Consider the following 15,639-nt stretch of genomic DNA (forward strand, 5'->3'; position numbering starts at 1 on the left):
TTATCTTAGTTATTTCGGTGTTATGAGAACGCACTGTGTATAACAACATCGTTAGGTAGTTTTTTCCATCATCCCAAGACAAACTCCAACTCCAACTCCAATCGGGCTTTTATAACATGAAACCATCTCAACAATGTTTCATATAAGTTGTATGTATGTATGTATGTATGTATATATACACAAGCATGCTGGTATTAGACAAATTTATAGCATACAGTAGTATATATAATGTAAGCATGTGAATTCCTAATTTTATTCTACTTAGGATTATTGACAGTAAGATTTATAACGGAAGCGCGATAACTGTTTGATTTTCACAAAAATATAAATGTTAATCAATGGCATTATTGGCCACGGGATGGGGAGACCTCCCATATAAATACATACGCATGTATTTGAAACTGAAAAAGCAGTTCCGCAAAGAAAATGATGTTAACGCGACTAAAGTCCATCAGAGATTCAAACATCCTTAGTCATTCACTTTCAAGAACTACCACTGTACAATTGTTAACTGTGTGCTACCCCCTAGTGTGACACATACATAAAAGCATTTGTATATATTTATGTATAAATGTGATTTGCAGTTTCTTGCTGCGAACCATGCAACAAGTGAATGTTAAAGAGTGGAACATTCCAATTTCGTTATTTGAATAGGTGTTTTTAAAGTTATAGAGCCTAACCTCCATTTCGAAATTTAAAACACCGCCCTAATTAGGAAATACAGTTTTAACACACCAGGAATTAAAAAAAAAACGTTCAGCTCTAACAATCAAGGTATAAGCGATGATCAAGACATAAATAAAAGCATTCCCAAAGCGCACTTTCAAAATTGAAATGAATTTATCATGTTGTTCCTAAAAATATTATGGTATGACCACACACCAGACTTGGCTGCACATATTTAAAAGCATTTTGTGTTTCAGTCCACATCCTCTAAGCTGTTTCACAAAGTTCCATTATTGGGAATGCCGCCGAATTAGAATTAAAGCTAACACAGGTAAAAAGTATCAAATTTGAGCTTGGAAATCATTCAAGTAAATAAACCACACATCATTTGTTTAGTCTATAAAATAGTTTCGATTTCCAGTTTTATTTGTTGGGTTTATTGGTTGTACATTGGTGGAAATGTAGGACCCCGCAAGACTTGAAAACAAACTACCAACTAGCGAATCAAGAACTTAGGCAACCAAGGCGGAGGCGGTGCTCGACTCGTATTTCCAGTTGGGGGGCAGGACGCTCTTGGTCTTGTAGTAGCGGGCCAGGCGGTGGATCCTGGACTCAACCAGAATCAGACGGAACTTGCCGTCCTTGTCCTTGCGGTTGCGCTCCAAGTGCTTGCGGATGGCGACGGCCTTCTTGATCATGTGGTACAGATCCTCGGGAATGTCGGGCTTCAGACCCACCGACTTCATGATGCGCAGGATCTTGTTTCCGTTGACGAAACGCACCTGGGCAACTCCGTGCGAGTCACGCAGGATGATGCCTGTGAAAACCGAAATCCGGATTAACATAACCTCAAACAACAACATACTCGAAAGTACTCACCGATTTTGGAGGGAGTCAGACCCTTCTTGCCCAGCTTCTTGATCTGGTCCTTGACATCCTCGGCGTTCAATTTCAGCCAGGATGGGACAGTGCGTCTGTAGGGGAGGGCTGATTGGGAAATACCCTTGCTGCGAACGAAATACACAATTGTTAGTGCGCGTTTATGGCGGCGCTTGTCAAACGCGAATACGTCTGCACCATGTGCTTGCCATTGCGGTCGATAATTAACCCACTAAAACCATCGGGGAAACGCATTTAACACATTCATTCGTTCGACCCGCACGGCAGACACATTTTGCATGCATTCAGATTGGCCCACATGCATCGGAAACAATGAAAAATTGCATTTTTACCCAGGAGCGTGCATACGACCCATCTTGATAGTCTAGTTTTTTACACCGAAAAGAAGGTGGAGACTTTTGGCACGTTGACAGCTCTACGATTGTGGAGACCTGTCAAAGCAGCTATCGATAACGGGATGCTTAACGATATTTTTTAGACTGCGCTTACAATATCTTGTGATATTCAAAACTTTAATTTAAGTGACTATTAATGGATTTATTAATGTGTAATAGAAAGCTATTTTGCTTAAATGTTATTATTTAGCTATCGATATTTGTATACTATTGTTAGCTAAACTCTACACAAGAACAGGAGTGCTTTGGGAAGGTTTCATTTCTTGCAGCACGCTAAACGGTCACATTATTGTTTCCCGACCAAGAATTTACCAATAAAATGCATTTAAATAAATATAGTGAAGTAGTGGAACGGCTTGAGAACGAGGAATTCGAGGTGAGTGATTGTTTAATATATTCACTACAGATGGAATTCTTGAAACCCATACTTTCACAGCAAGTCGAATTGGGAGCTGAAGTCTACCAGCAATTACTTGCTATTTATCTCTATCAAAACAAACTGTAAGTGATTGATACAAAAGAAATATATATTTTAATCGTGTGCTATAGGGCCGATGCCAAGTTGTTGTGGATGAGAGTTCCAGCTAACCTAAAGGATGACAAGGAACTGATCCAACTGAACCTGCTCAATATTTCCCTGCAGAACAATAACTATGCCGATTTCTTCAAACACATCAAGTATGAGTGGTCGGAAAGAGTAAAGTCACCTGTGGAGGATCTTCTAAGTATGGCTATACCTAAAAGCTTACTAACTGGTTATAAAACTCATAATGTATCTACTTAGATAAGCAACGCGAAGAGCTGTTCAAACTAATGGGCAGCGCTTATGTGTCCATTTACCAGCATAATCTACTGGAATTGTCACTAATGTCGGAGGACGAATTGAAACGCGTCTGTGCGGCCTTAAATTGGACTGAGGAACTGGACGGTGACCGGGTGATCCTGAAGCCCAAGGTTCAGGAAGCACCGCCAACTCGTGGAAACGATGACCAGCTGCTTAAGTTGACCGAGTTTGTAACCTTCCTAGAGAATTAAGCCTCAATAAATTTCAATTTTTGTATAAATTGGAAGGAAAGTTATGGTCACACAGCCCGAGTTAATCTAAAAAACAACTCGATTAATATCGTTATTATACATATTTAATAATGTTAGCTAAATTGCCGAATTCGCGCCATTGGGTTTTGTATCAATTAGCCTTTGGAAGTATACTAAAAAATTAAGAATTATAAAATAAGGCTCTAGAATTATAATTCACCACGTAATCTATGCAGATATTTGTTCATATTCTTGGACTAATTTAATAAGTACGATTTTAATAATCTTCAGAATTCAGTTAAATAAAATATATTGCAGAAAATCGATCGATGCTACCGCCCAGAAACACCGATAGTATCGAATAATCATCGATATGCGTTCCACCTCTACCGTTGTGTCACTTGAAGAAAAAAAATATTAATTTGCACCAACGACGTACGTTTTTCGTTCAAAAGAATAGCAATCAGCGGATAATTGTATGGATTATTAGAAAATTTAAGGCGACGGAATTAGTACCTTGCGAAATTATTTTGTAACCTTGAAAAAGCAATCTGGGAATCGCCAGAGGGCCAAATCGAAATCGTCGTTTGCCTGCACAATAGAAAACCCGATTTTCAGTGCGTTTGTGTTTGTGTGTGAGAGCAGAAGGAACAGCGGAAAAAATGGCAGCAAGCGACAAATCGGTCGACGATTCACTATATCCCATTGCGGTTCTAATCGATGAACTGAAAAACGAGGACGTTCAGGTTTGTCATGTTCTAAACCCCCAAGTCCAGTTGTATCTCGCAAAGAATGTACAGAATTATTCTAGTGATTAAATTTTTGGATAAGCGTGCCCACACTCCCTGCTCTATGTGCGATTGTATTTGTGCAAAAATGCGTCACTGTGTGGGTGTGTGTGCATGGGCATTTGTGTTGGTGCGAGTGTGTGCATCGAAATTATACCGAATTTCGATATACACAAGATTAGCGCTTTGCGAAAATAAATCTTACTATTATCAATTAATTGCAATTATCGGTATACCGCTTCTTATTTGTAGATTTTGTTATCCTTCATTTATGTATGTATAAGTATAAGTTTATACGCATTTGTTATTTGCGAAAACAATTTACAACTGCGCGTTTTAAAAATAGATCAACTTCAATCAATAGTAATACCATTACTGATGTTAAAATGAGATAGTAAGATGAGGTAATTTCTTTACATCGAATAATCTACTCACTAATCTTATCTTATTAAAAAGATAACTTAAGTAAATATATGTGCTACGTTTTTTTTGAATATTAAAATATGAGGTACAGAGATACACCGCTTTTCTTTAAATAAAAAACCAATCAGCCTTATCAATAATAACCTCAAAATCATAGAATTATTTATCACTTATCCTACATTTGAATACCCTACTAAAATAATCATTTTTTATTTTGCCCCTTACCAAAACAGCTTCGGTTGAACTCCATCAAGAAACTGTCCACCATTGCACTCGCTTTGGGCGAGGAGCGCACACGGTCAGAGTTGATTCCCTTCCTCACCGAGACCATATACGATGAGGACGAGGTACTGCTGGCCCTGGCCGATCAACTGGGCAACTTTACGAGTGAGCAAAGATATATTTCCTGCCAAAATGTTTTCAACAATTTCCCGCCATTAATTTTCAGGTCTCGTTGGTGGACCAGAGTTTGCCATGTACTTGATTCCGCCCCTCGAGAGTTTGGCCACCGTAGAGGAAACCGTGGTGCGAGACAAGGCTGTGGAATCTCTGCGGACCGTGGCCGCTGAACACAGCGCCCAGGATCTGGAGATCCATGTGGTGCCGACATTGCAGCGATTGGTTTCCGGTGACTGGTTCACCTCACGCACCTCTGCCTGCGGCCTCTTCTCGGTTTGCTATCCACGCGTCACGCAGCCAGTGAAGGCCGAGCTGCGCGCCAACTTCCGAAAGCTCTGCCAGGATGAGACACCCATGGTGCGCCGTGCAGCAGCCAACAAGCTGGGCGAGTTTGCCAAGGTTGTTGAGACCGAGTATCTGAAGTCCGATTTGATTCCCAACTTTGTTCAGCTGGCACAGGATGATCAGGTAAGCACCTAAATCAATTTAAGTACACTTTAAAATATCAATCCTTACCTAATTTTCAGGACTCTGTTCGTCTGCTAGCTGTAGAGGCTTGCGTCAGCATTGCCCAGCTGCTGCCCCAGGATGATGTAGAGCACGTAAGTTGATAAGCGCTAAAAATCGTTATTGCTTGTGGCTTACAAAAAATATTCCTTACTTAGCTGGTTCTGCCCACGCTGCGTCAGTGCGCCAGCGACTCTTCCTGGAGGGTGCGTTACATGGTGGCCGAGAAGTTTGTTGATCTGCAAAAGGCTGTGGGTCCGGAGATTACTCGGGTGGATTTGGTGCCTGCCTTCCAGTACTTGCTCAAGGACGCCGAGGCCGAGGTTCGCGCTGCAGTGGCCACCAAGGTGAAGGACTTCTGCGCCAACCTGGACAAGGTGAACCAGGTGCAAATCATCCTTAGTTCCATTTTGCCCTATGTGCGCGATCTTGTATCGGACCCCAACCCTCATGTCAAGTCAGCTCTGGCCTCAGTGATCATGGGTTTGAGTCCCATGCTGGGCGCCTATCAGACTGTGGAGCAATTGCTCCCCTTGTTCCTTATTCAACTCAAGGATGAGTGCCCAGAAGTGCGCCTAAACATCATCTCAAACCTGGATTGCGTTAACGACGTCATCGGCATCCAGCAATTGTCACAGTCGCTTCTGCCCGCAATCGTCGAGCTGGCCGAGGACTCCAAGTGGCGTGTGCGTCTAGCCATCATCGAGTACATGCCTGCTCTGGCCGGTCAGTTGGGTCAGGAATTCTTTGACCAAAAACTGCGCGGTCTCTGCATGGGATGGCTCAACGATCACGTGTACGCCATTCGTGAGGCAGCCACCCTCAACATGAAGAAGCTCGTCGAGCAGTTCGGAGCTCCCTGGGCCGAACAGGCCATAATTCCAATGATCCTGGTCATGTCGCGCAACAAGAACTATTTGCACAGTAAGTTATCAAATCGAAATTGAAATGATGAATATATGCTGATGGTTCTTATGATTTTTAGGAATGACTTGCTTGTTCTGCCTGAATGTTTTGGCAGAGGTCTGCGGCACAGATATCACCACCAAGTTGCTGCTGCCCACAGTTCTCCTGCTTGCCGCTGATCCCGTTGCCAATGTTCGTTTCAACGTGGCAAAGACCCTGCAGAAGATCTCGCCCTTCCTGGAGGCCAGCGTCATTGATGCCCAAGTAAAGCCCACACTCGACAAACTGAACACAGACACAGATGTGGATGTCAAGCATTTTGCTGCACAGGCCATTGCCGGCATAGCTGCAGGTAAGCAATAAACAGTCTGATATATTTATAATTAGGGTTTAACAGGGATAAAAAGAACAATATAAAACATTTTTGAAACACAGCAAATTTCATTACCACACGTTTTAAGGCATACAGGGAATCTGAGAGTTACACATATTCATGAAATCTCAGCTAGTAGTAAGACTTTACTTTTAATTGAAATCCTGCCGTAGAAATGGAACTGAATGTGTTTAGAACGGCAATACCGCCTTGCATGGGCGCTAAAATTGAAGCGGCAATGGACTCAAAGCTGATCGTGGAACCGCCCCGACAGCCGGAGGCAGCTGACAATGACATTTTGCAGGAGATGAATGGCAAGGCAGCGGAGCCGCCCACGCTTGACTCGGAATGTTAGAGGATGAGTAGCCAACCACATGACGTGTGATGTGCCTCCCGCTGTCTCCAGCCAGTTCCACAAGCCAATGTGTTTAATCCTCCCCGTCGTAATCATATTCACATTTGATTGTTTGTTTGTTCAAGATAACCAGGCTAGATGTCCTATCTGATTAAAAGTGCGAGTGCAGTGGTTCAAGTTTTTAACCGATACTAATGTTGTGCCATATTTTTCTGTCTCTTTCCCGGTATCATCGCCACCACCACGTGGTTATCTCACCATTCCCCACTCTGTGTTCGTCTGCAATAATGTGTTTTGTATATTTGTTTGCAGCGTAATCAACCTTCTTGCATCTTTTTTTATTCTATTTTTAAAAATGTATGTATTTAACGCCGGCAACAAAACATATTATGTAGCAACAACACTTAAGAACGGAAAATTGTAGTGGATCCCGGAAGGTGTTAAACGCTGCAGCCGATGCTGGATGAGGGATGAATGGAGCCAGGAGTCAAAGGAAGGAGAGAATCGGAGAATCAGCATGGGAGGAGACCCACTAAACGCGACACACAACTAAACATTAATACTTACATACTTATATTATATATAAATTACCATAGGCATAACGATCATTATTAAAAACATTTGTAGAGTTTGGAACATTTGATCGCATCTGAATGCAAAAATAAAATTGTAGTGAAACAATATCACAAGACCTATTGAAATGTTTAATGTGGAGGAAGTGTAACTAGCAAAGTTGATTACTTAACTCCTAAAATTTAATTCTAAATTCTAGGTTTGATTTGGCGGTTCAAATTTTGGAAATGTAATATTTTCCTTATATAGTTTCGTTCAAATTTTAATTATTTGGCAGGTGCATTGATTATTTTTAATATTTGAGAGGTATGACTATGAAAAGCATAGATTATACAAACAAAATACTGTATTTTCCCATTTTACAAATACTGTTAATTTATTTTGAAATACTAAAATCATTTTTGAAATTCCAACAGTAAACGATTTTGACAGCAAGTTAGCTAGACTGATATCGATAGTCGCCAAACAGACACCTGGCGATAGTTGGGGCTTCTTTTTGTTTTTTAATTGGATGATGGTGGTGGTGGTGGTGGCGAGCAGTTTCTAGCGAGAGATCAGTTGGACTTTTGCGACGAAGCGATACGCTTGTTTGTTTCGCCGTTCCGCTGCGCGTTGGCCAATGTTTGCCTAACTCTCGAATCGAATCCCGAATCCGAGTGTGGACGCGTAAGTGCCATTGAATTATTGCGTCTGGCGCTCGAGCGCCATCGAATCAGATGCGGCGTGGAATGTGGTGGAGTCAATGGGGTGATCAGATGCAAATTTGATTGGGCAAATGGGTGGAACCAATCAATTGTGTGTGCATATATGCAATAAACCGAGGTGTTTGTGTGTGCCCAACCAAACACACAGCCAAATGCGGAACATTATCAGTTTACCCACGGCTGTCGCAATCTCCGCGTCCATTTCCCGTCCACTGACCTACGATCCACCTGCCCCCGTGGACGCAACAAGTGTCCGAATATTTATAGTCTATGGGCTATGCATTAATTACTCGCATATGTCAAAAACGCTGAGCTGTTATTACAATTAGTGCTTCATTATTTTGCCCGATTTCCCCAAGTGGCGCGTTTCGCTAAGCGTTATTTTTTACCTTCCGCCAAACACTTGGCGCCGATTCGAACCCCTCCATACCCTCGAAATCACTGATACCCTCCTCCGTGCGACTGAGCATTATCTGACGGCTGATGGCTAATTTTCCCCCGATAAGCTGGAATATAAATTGAAGTGCTCTTTATTTATGTCCGCGATACAACGGCGAAATCGAGGCAAAAAAAGGCCGGTACTTAAATTACGATTGCGTTGGGCAGGCAACGAGGGTCAGGGGTCTTCCATTTCGACATATATCTATGTATCTACATCTATAAGCATTTCTACAGTCCAACTTCCCTCGGTTAGATATGTTGTGAGTAGGAGGTTGTCAAGAATAGTAGTTGTAATATTAATTTATTAGTTTATACAAGAAAGTTTTGACTTCATTGAAGTATTTATATAATTTATTTTAAAAAGTATTTGTATTTGCCTGTACTTTGTATTGTACTTTGTACTACTTTAATGGGTCCCAAAAACTATGTATGCTTTCAAATTTAATGCATTGAGAAAACAAATATATTCCATCCGTGTTAACTAAACACGCTAAACTTTAACTTTTGTTCCCACTTAGGGACGTTGGACTGTAGCTTACAAGTGTGTTTGAATGGCATTGCTGTAATTTCAAGTCTGCATATTTAAGCACTGTAGTTTGTTCACTTAGACCCCGGGTTAAGGTAATCTGTGGCAATGGACAGTGGTCCCTGTAGCTGGTTGAACTGTCAAACATTTCCCTTTTTTATGATAGCCATATTACTAAGGTCAAAGTTACAGGGTCCGCCCATAAAAAGACTATTACTTCTTAAAGGTTTATTTTAGTGACAATAAAATGCGCTTAAATAGGTACTAAAACTATGCTTAAATAAACATGCTGTAATAGTCTAACTAAACCCATCATATTAATGGATCAATGATAGTTATGATGGTCTTTAAGTTTGTATTTTCAACGGGAAAGCTTTGTATTTATTCAGCTCAGTTGGGAAACTCATATTCAGTTGGGGAAACTCATTATGTGGCAATTTTAATTGATCGTGAATGGTGATTTGAAATTGGCTACCTGTAGAAATAAGTAGACTGGCTGGCGACAAAGCGTTTATTATTATGGCTTTCATTCAATCACCATTGAATTAGTCCTCAAGTGCATAATGGGATTAGCGTTCGATTAAACTTGTTCAGCCGATAGAAGTGGATGAATAATATGGCGGAGATTTGGAATGTTCGAGTGACCGAAATCGGATGTTCCACCGTAGGAGCACATTAGCACATGAATGATGCATGGACAAGCAAAGGCTTGGACTCCCACACGGACTTTGCCGCCGTTGGGGCCACACTCGTGTGAATCACGATGCTCATGTCGCAAGGCTTTTTTGGCCGAGCTCACCATTACTATCTTATCCGAAAAAGATTGAAATTTAATTAGAGTTATCAATTTCAATGGGGGTTTAGGCCACGCCACATTAATCCGGCCAACCGAGTGCCCGGCCCAGTCTTTGCCAATCACCGCATGGGACCAGAGGATATCCGGACAATCCACTGGCCACGTAATCAATCATTTTATGGACTAATAGCCGACAGCCCACAGAAAACATGCACAAGGCCATTAAAAACAAATCCAGTAAGTAAGTGTGCGAAAATGGAAAATTCCGCTAATACGATTTGGATAATTATTGAACAGGGCTCCTCTGCGGACTCAAGAACTCCAAGGCGGATCTGACGACAGCCAAGTTTATACTATATTATGGGTAAGAACTAATATTATTATCTGAATATTATATGTAGAAAAATGATACATAAAGCCAAGTTATTAAACTTAAATCCGAATTTCTTAAATATATTCAAGAATTCACCTTTATCATTATCTTTTATCCACAGACCCACGGTGGCAGATAGCGATATCTATGACCTAACCGATTTCCAGAGTCTTCTGGAGGACGAGCACTTGGATTTGGGCAAGAACACCGTGCTCTATTTGCACGGCTACTTGGAAGATCCGGATGTGGAGAGCATTCACGTCATAGCCGAGGCCTATCTGGAGCGAAAGGATACCAATCTTATCGTCCTGGACTGGGGTGAACTGGCCGATGGCAACTACATGTTCGATGCCTTCCCGAACCTCAAACAGCTGGGCCCAGAGCTGGCCAAGGTCCTGCTCAAAATGTTCGACCACGGCCTGGACATTGAGAAGTTCCACATTGTCGGGCACTCGATGGGCGGCCAGCTGGCCGGACTCCTCGGTCGAGAGATTACTAAACGCACCAAGGGCGTCAGAAAGATAAAAAGGTGAAATGAGCGTGGTTTGATTTGAAATTATTTATTCATGCTTGATTCGATTTTAGTCTTTGCCACTGGCAATTTGCCGACGTCATGATTATATTAGATATTAGATAAATAATTTCAAAGTCCAAAGTTTAATACTTTTGTATTACCATATGGCAGAGATTCGGGAAAAGTTTTTTTTTAGAATCGTTGATTGGCTAAGTTTATAAAGTTTATATTGAATCCTTTTATCTTTTACAGAATTTCCGCTTTGGATCCCGCCTTTCCGCTCTTCTATCCGGGCACGCACCTGTCTGCCAATGATGCGGAGTTCGTCGACGTGATACACACGGACGCCTGGCTGTACGGAGCTCCGACGAGCACGGGCACGGCGGATTTCTGGCCCAATGGTGGATACAGTCTGCAGCCTGGCTGTCCCAAGCGAAACTACAAGATGCTCAGCGACAACGATTTGTCCAGTCATCGGCGGAGCTGGTGGTTCTGGGCCGAGAGCGTGTCGGATCGGTATCCCATCGGATTCGATGCTGTGCCCGCCAAAAAATGGTCCGACTTCAAGCAGAACAAAATAGTGGAGAATTGCCCGCCCGTGGTGATGGGTCATCATTGTCCCACGACGTAAGTTCCTACTAACCTTATATGCTTAGCGCAGAATGTAGTTTTATCATTTGCAATTGTGATTTTCAGAATTCATGGCGACTTTTACTTACAAACCAACGGACATACACCTTTTGCTCGAGGCAAGGAGGGCACTGTCTACGTTGACCCCAAGGATCTGCTGGGAAATACCCACAGTATCACCTGTGACTGCCCGTCGGAGAAAACGAATTAATAGACCATATAAAATTGCACTGTGTACATTATGAAATGTAGCTATATTAATGTTGTTGTTTCTATGACGCCTTACACCACATTTTGCTTTACGAGAAAAATATACTTAAATTTTGTTGTTGAAGATATCTTTTCATTACTTTTGCATTTATAAATTATTTTTTCACTATTTGGAGTTTGAAATGAGTTTTATTTATTTAATTAGCTTTTCGTGGAGTTTCTATATTAGTTTCATTTTTAAACATAAATTTTCAAATAATTTAAATTGACTTGCTGGTTCCGCTTTTGCAATTCATTTCGGAACCAGTTCGAAAGTTGCGTTATCGATAAGACAGCTATCGAGACGTGAACCTCTGCCACCGATAACACCGTTTGCGACAATTCAGCATATTGACAACAAAACGAAATACGACAAACTAAAATGAAGATAAAACTAATAGATTCGGTGGTGCGAAGTTTTAAGGTGGCCAAGATCTTTCGGGAAAACACGGACAAGATCAACGCCATCGATTTTGCGCCCAACGGCGAACATCTAATATCCTGCAGCGAGGATGACCAGATCGTGATCTACGACTGTGAAAAGGGCACGCAGTCGCGCACGGTGAACTCGAAAAAGTATGGAGTGGATTTAATCCACTTTACGCACGCCAACAACACGGCCATCCACAGCTCCACCAAGGTGGACGACACCATACGCTATCTCAGCCTGCACGACAACAAATATCTGCGCTACTTCCCCGGCCACACCAAGAAGGTTATCTCGCTGTGCATTTCGCCGGTGGAGGACACCTTTCTCTCCGGGTCGCTGGACAAGACGCTGCGCCTGTGGGACTTACGCTCGCCCAACTGCCAGGGACTGATGCATCTCTCTGGACGACCCATTGCCGCCTACGATCCCGAAGGCTTGATCTTCGCCGCCGGCGTCAACTCGGAAAGCATTAAATTGTATGACCTGCGGTCTTTCGACAAAGGTCCCTTTGTCACATTTAAACTTAATCAGGAGAAGGAATGCGACTGGACTGGCCTTAAGTTCTCCCGTGACGGCAAAACAATCCTGATCAGCACGAATGGATCGGTTATCCGGCTAGTAGATGCCTTCCACGGCACTCCGCTGCAAACGTTCACGGGCTATCCAAACAACAAGGGCATTCCCATCGAGGCGAGCTTCAGCCCAGACTCGCAATTCATCTTCTCAGGCAGCACTGATGGACGTGTGCACATCTGGAACGCCGACACTGGCAATAAGGTGTCCGTACTGAATGGTGACCATCCGGGACCGGTGCAATGCGTTCAGTTCAATCCGAAATACATGATGCTGGCGTCCGCCTGCACCAACATGGCTTTTTGGCTGCCTACATCCGAGGAGGGTTTGTAGGCAATGATTCCCGCTTGCTTAGCTTATAAGATTACAGTTTAATTTATAAATAATAAACCAACATAACATAAACAGAGGCCTCTAACTGCATTCCTTGGGCTGTTCCTTGTGGCGGTCGTATCCTCTGCGTATGCTGTTCAGGAGTTGTCCAAGATTATGACCCATTTTGGCACTAATGCCGAGCACGGGATTTTGCAGGCGACGTTGCAGTTCCTCAAAGTTGTTTTGGCCCTCTTCCACGTCCAGCTTATTAGCCACCACCAATTGCGGGCGACTGGCCAGACGTCCGCCAAACTGGCGGAGTTCGTGCATTAGCTGCTCATAGTGCTTCCATGGCTCCGGTGCACTGGCATCCAACACGAACAGCAGCAAGGTGCAGCGCTCGGCGTGCTTTAGGAACTGTATGCCCAAGCCCTTATTGCGATGAGCATCGGGCACGAGTCCGGGAAGATCGGCAATGGTGAGCTGGACATGGTCATCGTACTGGACGGTTCCCAAGTGCGGACGCAGCGTGGTGAAGGCGTAGGGAGCAACCTTTGGCTTGGCCCGTGTCAGTGCATTCAGTAGGGTACTTTTGCCAGCATTGGGGTAACCAATCAAACCCACATCCGCCATGCTGCGCAGTTCCAGAGTGTATGACAGATCTTCACCCTTAGGACCGTATTCACTGACTTTTGGACTCGTTTCCTTGTCCGTGGTAAAGAAGCGGTTGCCCTTGCCACCGGCTCCTCCTCGAGCGGCCACAAACATAAGATCCGCTTGTCCCAGATCCCCGACAATTTGACCTTGCGCATTCCTGATCACCGTTCCGATTGGAACTTTGATCACAGAATGCTTGGCGTTCTTGCCATGGCAATCCTTGGAGCTGCCCGGCTCTCCTTCTTCCGCTTTCAGAATACTCCCCACGTGGTTAAAGTTGCGCACATCGTTAGAGGCCTGGAACACCACATGCCCGCCGTGGCCACCGTCTCCGCCATCTGGACCGGCCCTTTCATTGCACCATAGCTGTAGGAAGGACACGCAACCGTCGCCACCCTTTCCGCCGACGGCACGTACCCTCTTCGCATCGGAGAAGTACTGCGCCTGGAAATGGGGAAACAAAAGTGTGGCATTAGTTATGTAAATTCCATTTCAAGCTCATGATTCTACCTCTTTCCGGGTGGACTTCGCCTTCTTTGGACGCAGCGCAGATGCCACCTGACAGTAGTTGGCTATGAGACCAATTGGTTTTGCATTTCTGGATATATCCAATGAAAATCGCGCAAGAAACGATTTGCCGGTAGAGAATAACATTGCTGAAGTCTTGTGAGCATGGGCATAGTCAAAAAATATGTAAAAGGGATCGACATATCTTAATCAAGTGAAATTAAATTAAATGATCTAAAGGTTTGAGAAATGTATTTTATAAATATATTAAGATGTATTTTAAGAGTTTTTTACTTTTAAAAAAGTATTCGAATCCCCGTCTACGCCTGTGGAAAATCACCTGCTGATACATAAACATATCGCGACGACTATCGAAAGCTATCGAACCAGCTGGAAATTATGTTTTTGTTATCCAGAGGAACGAGAAGCTTTCAACAGTTGAGAAAGATGTCTATTAAAGGAGCACTCATTGATCTCAGTGGCACCTTGCATGTGGAGGATGAACCTACTCCGAATGCTGTCGAGGCTTTAAAAAGGTGCTTAGTTAAAACCAAGATATTCGTAATTATATTCATAATTGTCGTGCAGATTGCGTGACTCTGGCGTACTGGTCAAATTCGTTACAAACACCACGAAGGATTCAAAGGCCACTCTTCACGAACGGCTCTGCAGGATTGGCTTCCAACTTGACGCCTCTGAGATCTACAGCTCCTTGAGTGCCGCAGTCTCGTATGTGGAAAATGAGAGACTAAATCCTTACTATATTCTGTCTGAGGATGCACGACAGGACTTTCCGCCGGAGGACACTAGGCGCTATAAGGATTCAGTTGTAATTGGTCTGGCACCCAAGGCCTTTAACTATGACCAGCTGAACGAGGCTTTTAAGTGAGCATCCGAGCAAGGATATTCTTATCTCAATTAACGATTATCTCTGCAATAGCGTTCTGTTGGAAAACAAGAATCACAAACTGATCGCCGTGCATCAGGGTAAGTACTACAAACGAGCAGAAGGCCTGGCCTTGGGCCCCGGGTGCTTTGTCAAGGGATTGGAGTTCGCTACAGGACGAACCGCCAAAGTGATTGGCAAGCCCAATCCTTATTTCTTTGAAGGAGCTCTGGATGGCCGGGATCCAGCCTCATGCATTATGATTGGAGACGTAAGTAAAGTAAGGAATACATTTTGAAAACATACCGAATTCTTGATTCGCAGGATGCCAATGATGACATTGTGGGCGCCATGAGTATGGGCATGCAGGGAATTCTGGTCAAGACCGGCAAATATCTGCCAGATGTTAAACTATCGCCACCTCCAACAGCGTTGTTGGAAAACTTTGCAGAGGCTGTCGATTGGATTATACAGAAAAACCAATCTTAGGCTTTATTGGTTTCTGAAAATATGTTTATCGTGTTTAAAACATAGATACTGACGAATTTTTTAGTTAAAATAGTTACTTAAAAAGACTTTACTGATATAGGTAAGGCTTAGATATAATCAAATGCTCAAAATAAGTTCAGTTCTGATTATAAAGTTTTCATGTGGAACATAATAAAGGACCCATTTTTAAAGTGTGAACTATCCTACTAGCCCGCATCATTTTTCAACG

At 43.1% G+C, this 15,639-nt stretch overlaps 7 protein-coding genes across 11 annotated transcripts; 5 read left to right on the forward strand and 2 right to left on the reverse strand.

The window, feature by feature from the left end:
- Positions 1-1,053: 1,053 nt before the first annotated feature.
- LOC6731490 (40S ribosomal protein S13) lies at positions 1,054-2,050 on the reverse strand. The gene is made up of 3 exons (XM_002078603.4): positions 1,899-2,050; positions 1,546-1,673; positions 1,054-1,483 (listed from the first exon to the last, which is right to left on the reverse strand). Exons 1-3 carry the CDS (start codon positions 1,919-1,921, stop codon positions 1,179-1,181), a joined length of 456 nt encoding a protein of 151 aa, XP_002078639.1. The 5' UTR covers positions 1,922-2,050; the 3' UTR covers positions 1,054-1,178.
- A 130-nt stretch (positions 2,051-2,180) lies between these two features.
- On the forward strand, positions 2,181-3,025 carry LOC6731491 (COP9 signalosome complex subunit 8). Of its 2 annotated transcripts, XM_002078604.4 has the most exons (4): positions 2,181-2,337; positions 2,398-2,462; positions 2,511-2,686; positions 2,746-3,025. In XM_002078604.4, exons 1-4 carry the CDS (start codon positions 2,281-2,283, stop codon positions 2,994-2,996), a joined length of 549 nt encoding a protein of 182 aa, XP_002078640.1. In that variant the 5' UTR covers positions 2,181-2,280; the 3' UTR covers positions 2,997-3,025. The 2 variants fall into 2 exon arrangements, with proteins under 2 accessions (XP_002078640.1, XP_039147003.1); XM_039291069.2 differs by lacking the exon at positions 2,398-2,462 and having other exon boundaries at positions 2,208-2,337.
- Positions 3,026-3,356: 331 nt separating this feature from the next.
- LOC6731492 (serine/threonine-protein phosphatase PP2A 65 kDa regulatory subunit) lies at positions 3,357-7,430 on the forward strand. Of its 4 annotated transcripts, XM_016179784.3 has the most exons (9): positions 3,357-3,742; positions 4,441-4,594; positions 4,656-5,074; positions 5,134-5,208; positions 5,272-6,037; positions 6,099-6,371; positions 6,566-6,904; positions 7,060-7,104; positions 7,172-7,430. In XM_016179784.3, the coding sequence occupies exons 1-7, from the start codon at positions 3,659-3,661 to the stop codon at positions 6,745-6,747; spliced, it is 1,953 nt and encodes a 650-aa protein (XP_016024169.1). In that variant the 5' UTR covers positions 3,357-3,658; the 3' UTR covers positions 6,748-6,904; positions 7,060-7,104; positions 7,172-7,430. The 4 variants fall into 4 exon arrangements, with proteins under 4 accessions (XP_016024169.1, XP_016024170.1, XP_016024171.1 ...); XM_016179785.3 differs by having other exon boundaries at positions 7,060-7,430; XM_016179786.3 differs by lacking the exon at positions 6,566-6,904 and having other exon boundaries at positions 3,359-3,742.
- Positions 7,431-7,821: 391 nt separating this feature from the next.
- Positions 7,822-11,638, forward strand: LOC6731493 (inactive pancreatic lipase-related protein 1). Its single transcript, XM_016179788.3, has 6 exons — positions 7,822-7,986; positions 9,856-10,024; positions 10,085-10,151; positions 10,282-10,689; positions 10,927-11,301; positions 11,371-11,638. Exons 2-6 carry the CDS (start codon positions 9,997-9,999, stop codon positions 11,513-11,515), a joined length of 1,023 nt encoding a protein of 340 aa, XP_016024173.1. The 5' UTR covers positions 7,822-7,986; positions 9,856-9,996; the 3' UTR covers positions 11,516-11,638.
- Positions 11,639-11,824: 186 nt separating this feature from the next.
- On the forward strand, positions 11,825-12,961 carry LOC6731494 (WD repeat-containing protein 82). Its single transcript, XM_002078607.4, has one exon. It carries the CDS (start codon positions 11,936-11,938, stop codon positions 12,887-12,889), a length of 954 nt encoding a protein of 317 aa, XP_002078643.1. The 5' UTR covers positions 11,825-11,935; the 3' UTR covers positions 12,890-12,961.
- Positions 12,908-14,222, reverse strand: LOC6731495 (mitochondrial ribosome-associated GTPase 2). The gene is made up of 2 exons (XM_002078608.3): positions 14,039-14,222; positions 12,908-13,972 (listed from the first exon to the last, which is right to left on the reverse strand). The coding sequence occupies exons 1-2, from the start codon at positions 14,180-14,182 to the stop codon at positions 12,971-12,973; spliced, it is 1,146 nt and encodes a 381-aa protein (XP_002078644.1). The 5' UTR covers positions 14,183-14,222; the 3' UTR covers positions 12,908-12,970.
- Positions 14,223-14,410: 188 nt separating this feature from the next.
- LOC6731496 (haloacid dehalogenase-like hydrolase domain-containing protein 2) lies at positions 14,411-15,608 on the forward strand. Its single transcript, XM_002078609.4, has 4 exons — positions 14,411-14,571; positions 14,624-14,920; positions 14,976-15,192; positions 15,246-15,608. Exons 1-4 carry the CDS (start codon positions 14,435-14,437, stop codon positions 15,408-15,410), a joined length of 816 nt encoding a protein of 271 aa, XP_002078645.2. The 5' UTR covers positions 14,411-14,434; the 3' UTR covers positions 15,411-15,608.
- The last annotated feature ends 31 nt before the right edge of the window (positions 15,609-15,639 follow it).

Source organism: Drosophila simulans, chromosome 2L (genome assembly GCF_016746395.2).
Source record: "Drosophila simulans strain w501 chromosome 2L, Prin_Dsim_3.1, whole genome shotgun sequence".
Lineage (NCBI taxonomy): Eukaryota > Metazoa > Arthropoda > Insecta > Diptera > Drosophilidae > Drosophila > Drosophila simulans.

Excerpts from the sequence above, each read along its gene's own strand:
- LOC6731490 (XM_002078603.4), bottom strand. The coding sequence starts at position 1,921 with ATGGGTCGTATGCACGCTCCTGG. Across the intron at positions 1,674-1,898 it reads GGTCGTATGCACGCTCCTGG|CAAGGGTATTTCCCAATCAG; the intron begins GTAAAAATGCAA and ends TTTCGTTCGCAG. Across the intron at positions 1,484-1,545 it reads TCTGACTCCCTCCAAAATCG|GCATCATCCTGCGTGACTCG; the intron begins GTGAGTACTTTC and ends CGGTTTTCACAG.
- LOC6731491 (XM_002078604.4), top strand. The coding sequence starts at position 2,281 with ATGCATTTAAATAAATATAGTGAAGTAGTGGAACGGCTTGAGAACGAG. Across the intron at positions 2,338-2,397 it reads TTGAGAACGAGGAATTCGAG|CAAGTCGAATTGGGAGCTGA; the intron begins GTGAGTGATTGT and ends ATACTTTCACAG. Across the intron at positions 2,463-2,510 it reads TATCTCTATCAAAACAAACT|GGCCGATGCCAAGTTGTTGT; the intron begins GTAAGTGATTGA and ends CGTGTGCTATAG.
- LOC6731492 (XM_016179785.3), top strand. The coding sequence starts at position 3,659 with ATGGCAGCAAGCGACAAATCGGTCGACGATTCACTATATCCCATTGCG. Across the intron at positions 5,209-5,271 it reads CCCAGGATGATGTAGAGCAC|CTGGTTCTGCCCACGCTGCG; the intron begins GTAAGTTGATAA and ends TTCCTTACTTAG. Across the intron at positions 6,372-6,565 it reads CATTGCCGGCATAGCTGCAG|AAATGGAACTGAATGTGTTT; the intron begins GTAAGCAATAAA and ends ATCCTGCCGTAG.
- LOC6731493 (XM_016179788.3), top strand. The coding sequence starts at position 9,997 with ATGCACAAGGCCATTAAAAACAAATCCA. Across the intron at positions 10,690-10,926 it reads GGCGTCAGAAAGATAAAAAG|AATTTCCGCTTTGGATCCCG; the intron begins GTGAAATGAGCG and ends TATCTTTTACAG. Across the intron at positions 11,302-11,370 it reads GGTCATCATTGTCCCACGAC|AATTCATGGCGACTTTTACT; the intron begins GTAAGTTCCTAC and ends TGTGATTTTCAG.
- LOC6731494 (XM_002078607.4), top strand. The coding sequence starts at position 11,936 with ATGAAGATAAAACTAATAGATTCGGTGGTGCGAAGTTTTAAGGTGGCC.
- LOC6731495 (XM_002078608.3), bottom strand. The coding sequence starts at position 14,182 with ATGTTATTCTCTACCGGCAAATCGTTTCTTGCGCGATTTTCATTGGAT. Across the intron at positions 13,973-14,038 it reads CGAAGTCCACCCGGAAAGAG|GCGCAGTACTTCTCCGATGC; the intron begins GTAGAATCATGA and ends CCCCATTTCCAG.
- LOC6731496 (XM_002078609.4), top strand. The coding sequence starts at position 14,435 with ATGTTTTTGTTATCCAGAGGAACGAGAAGCTTTCAACAGTTGAGAAAG. Across the intron at positions 14,921-14,975 it reads CAGCTGAACGAGGCTTTTAA|CGTTCTGTTGGAAAACAAGA; the intron begins GTGAGCATCCGA and ends TCTCTGCAATAG. Across the intron at positions 15,193-15,245 it reads CATGCATTATGATTGGAGAC|GATGCCAATGATGACATTGT; the intron begins GTAAGTAAAGTA and ends CTTGATTCGCAG.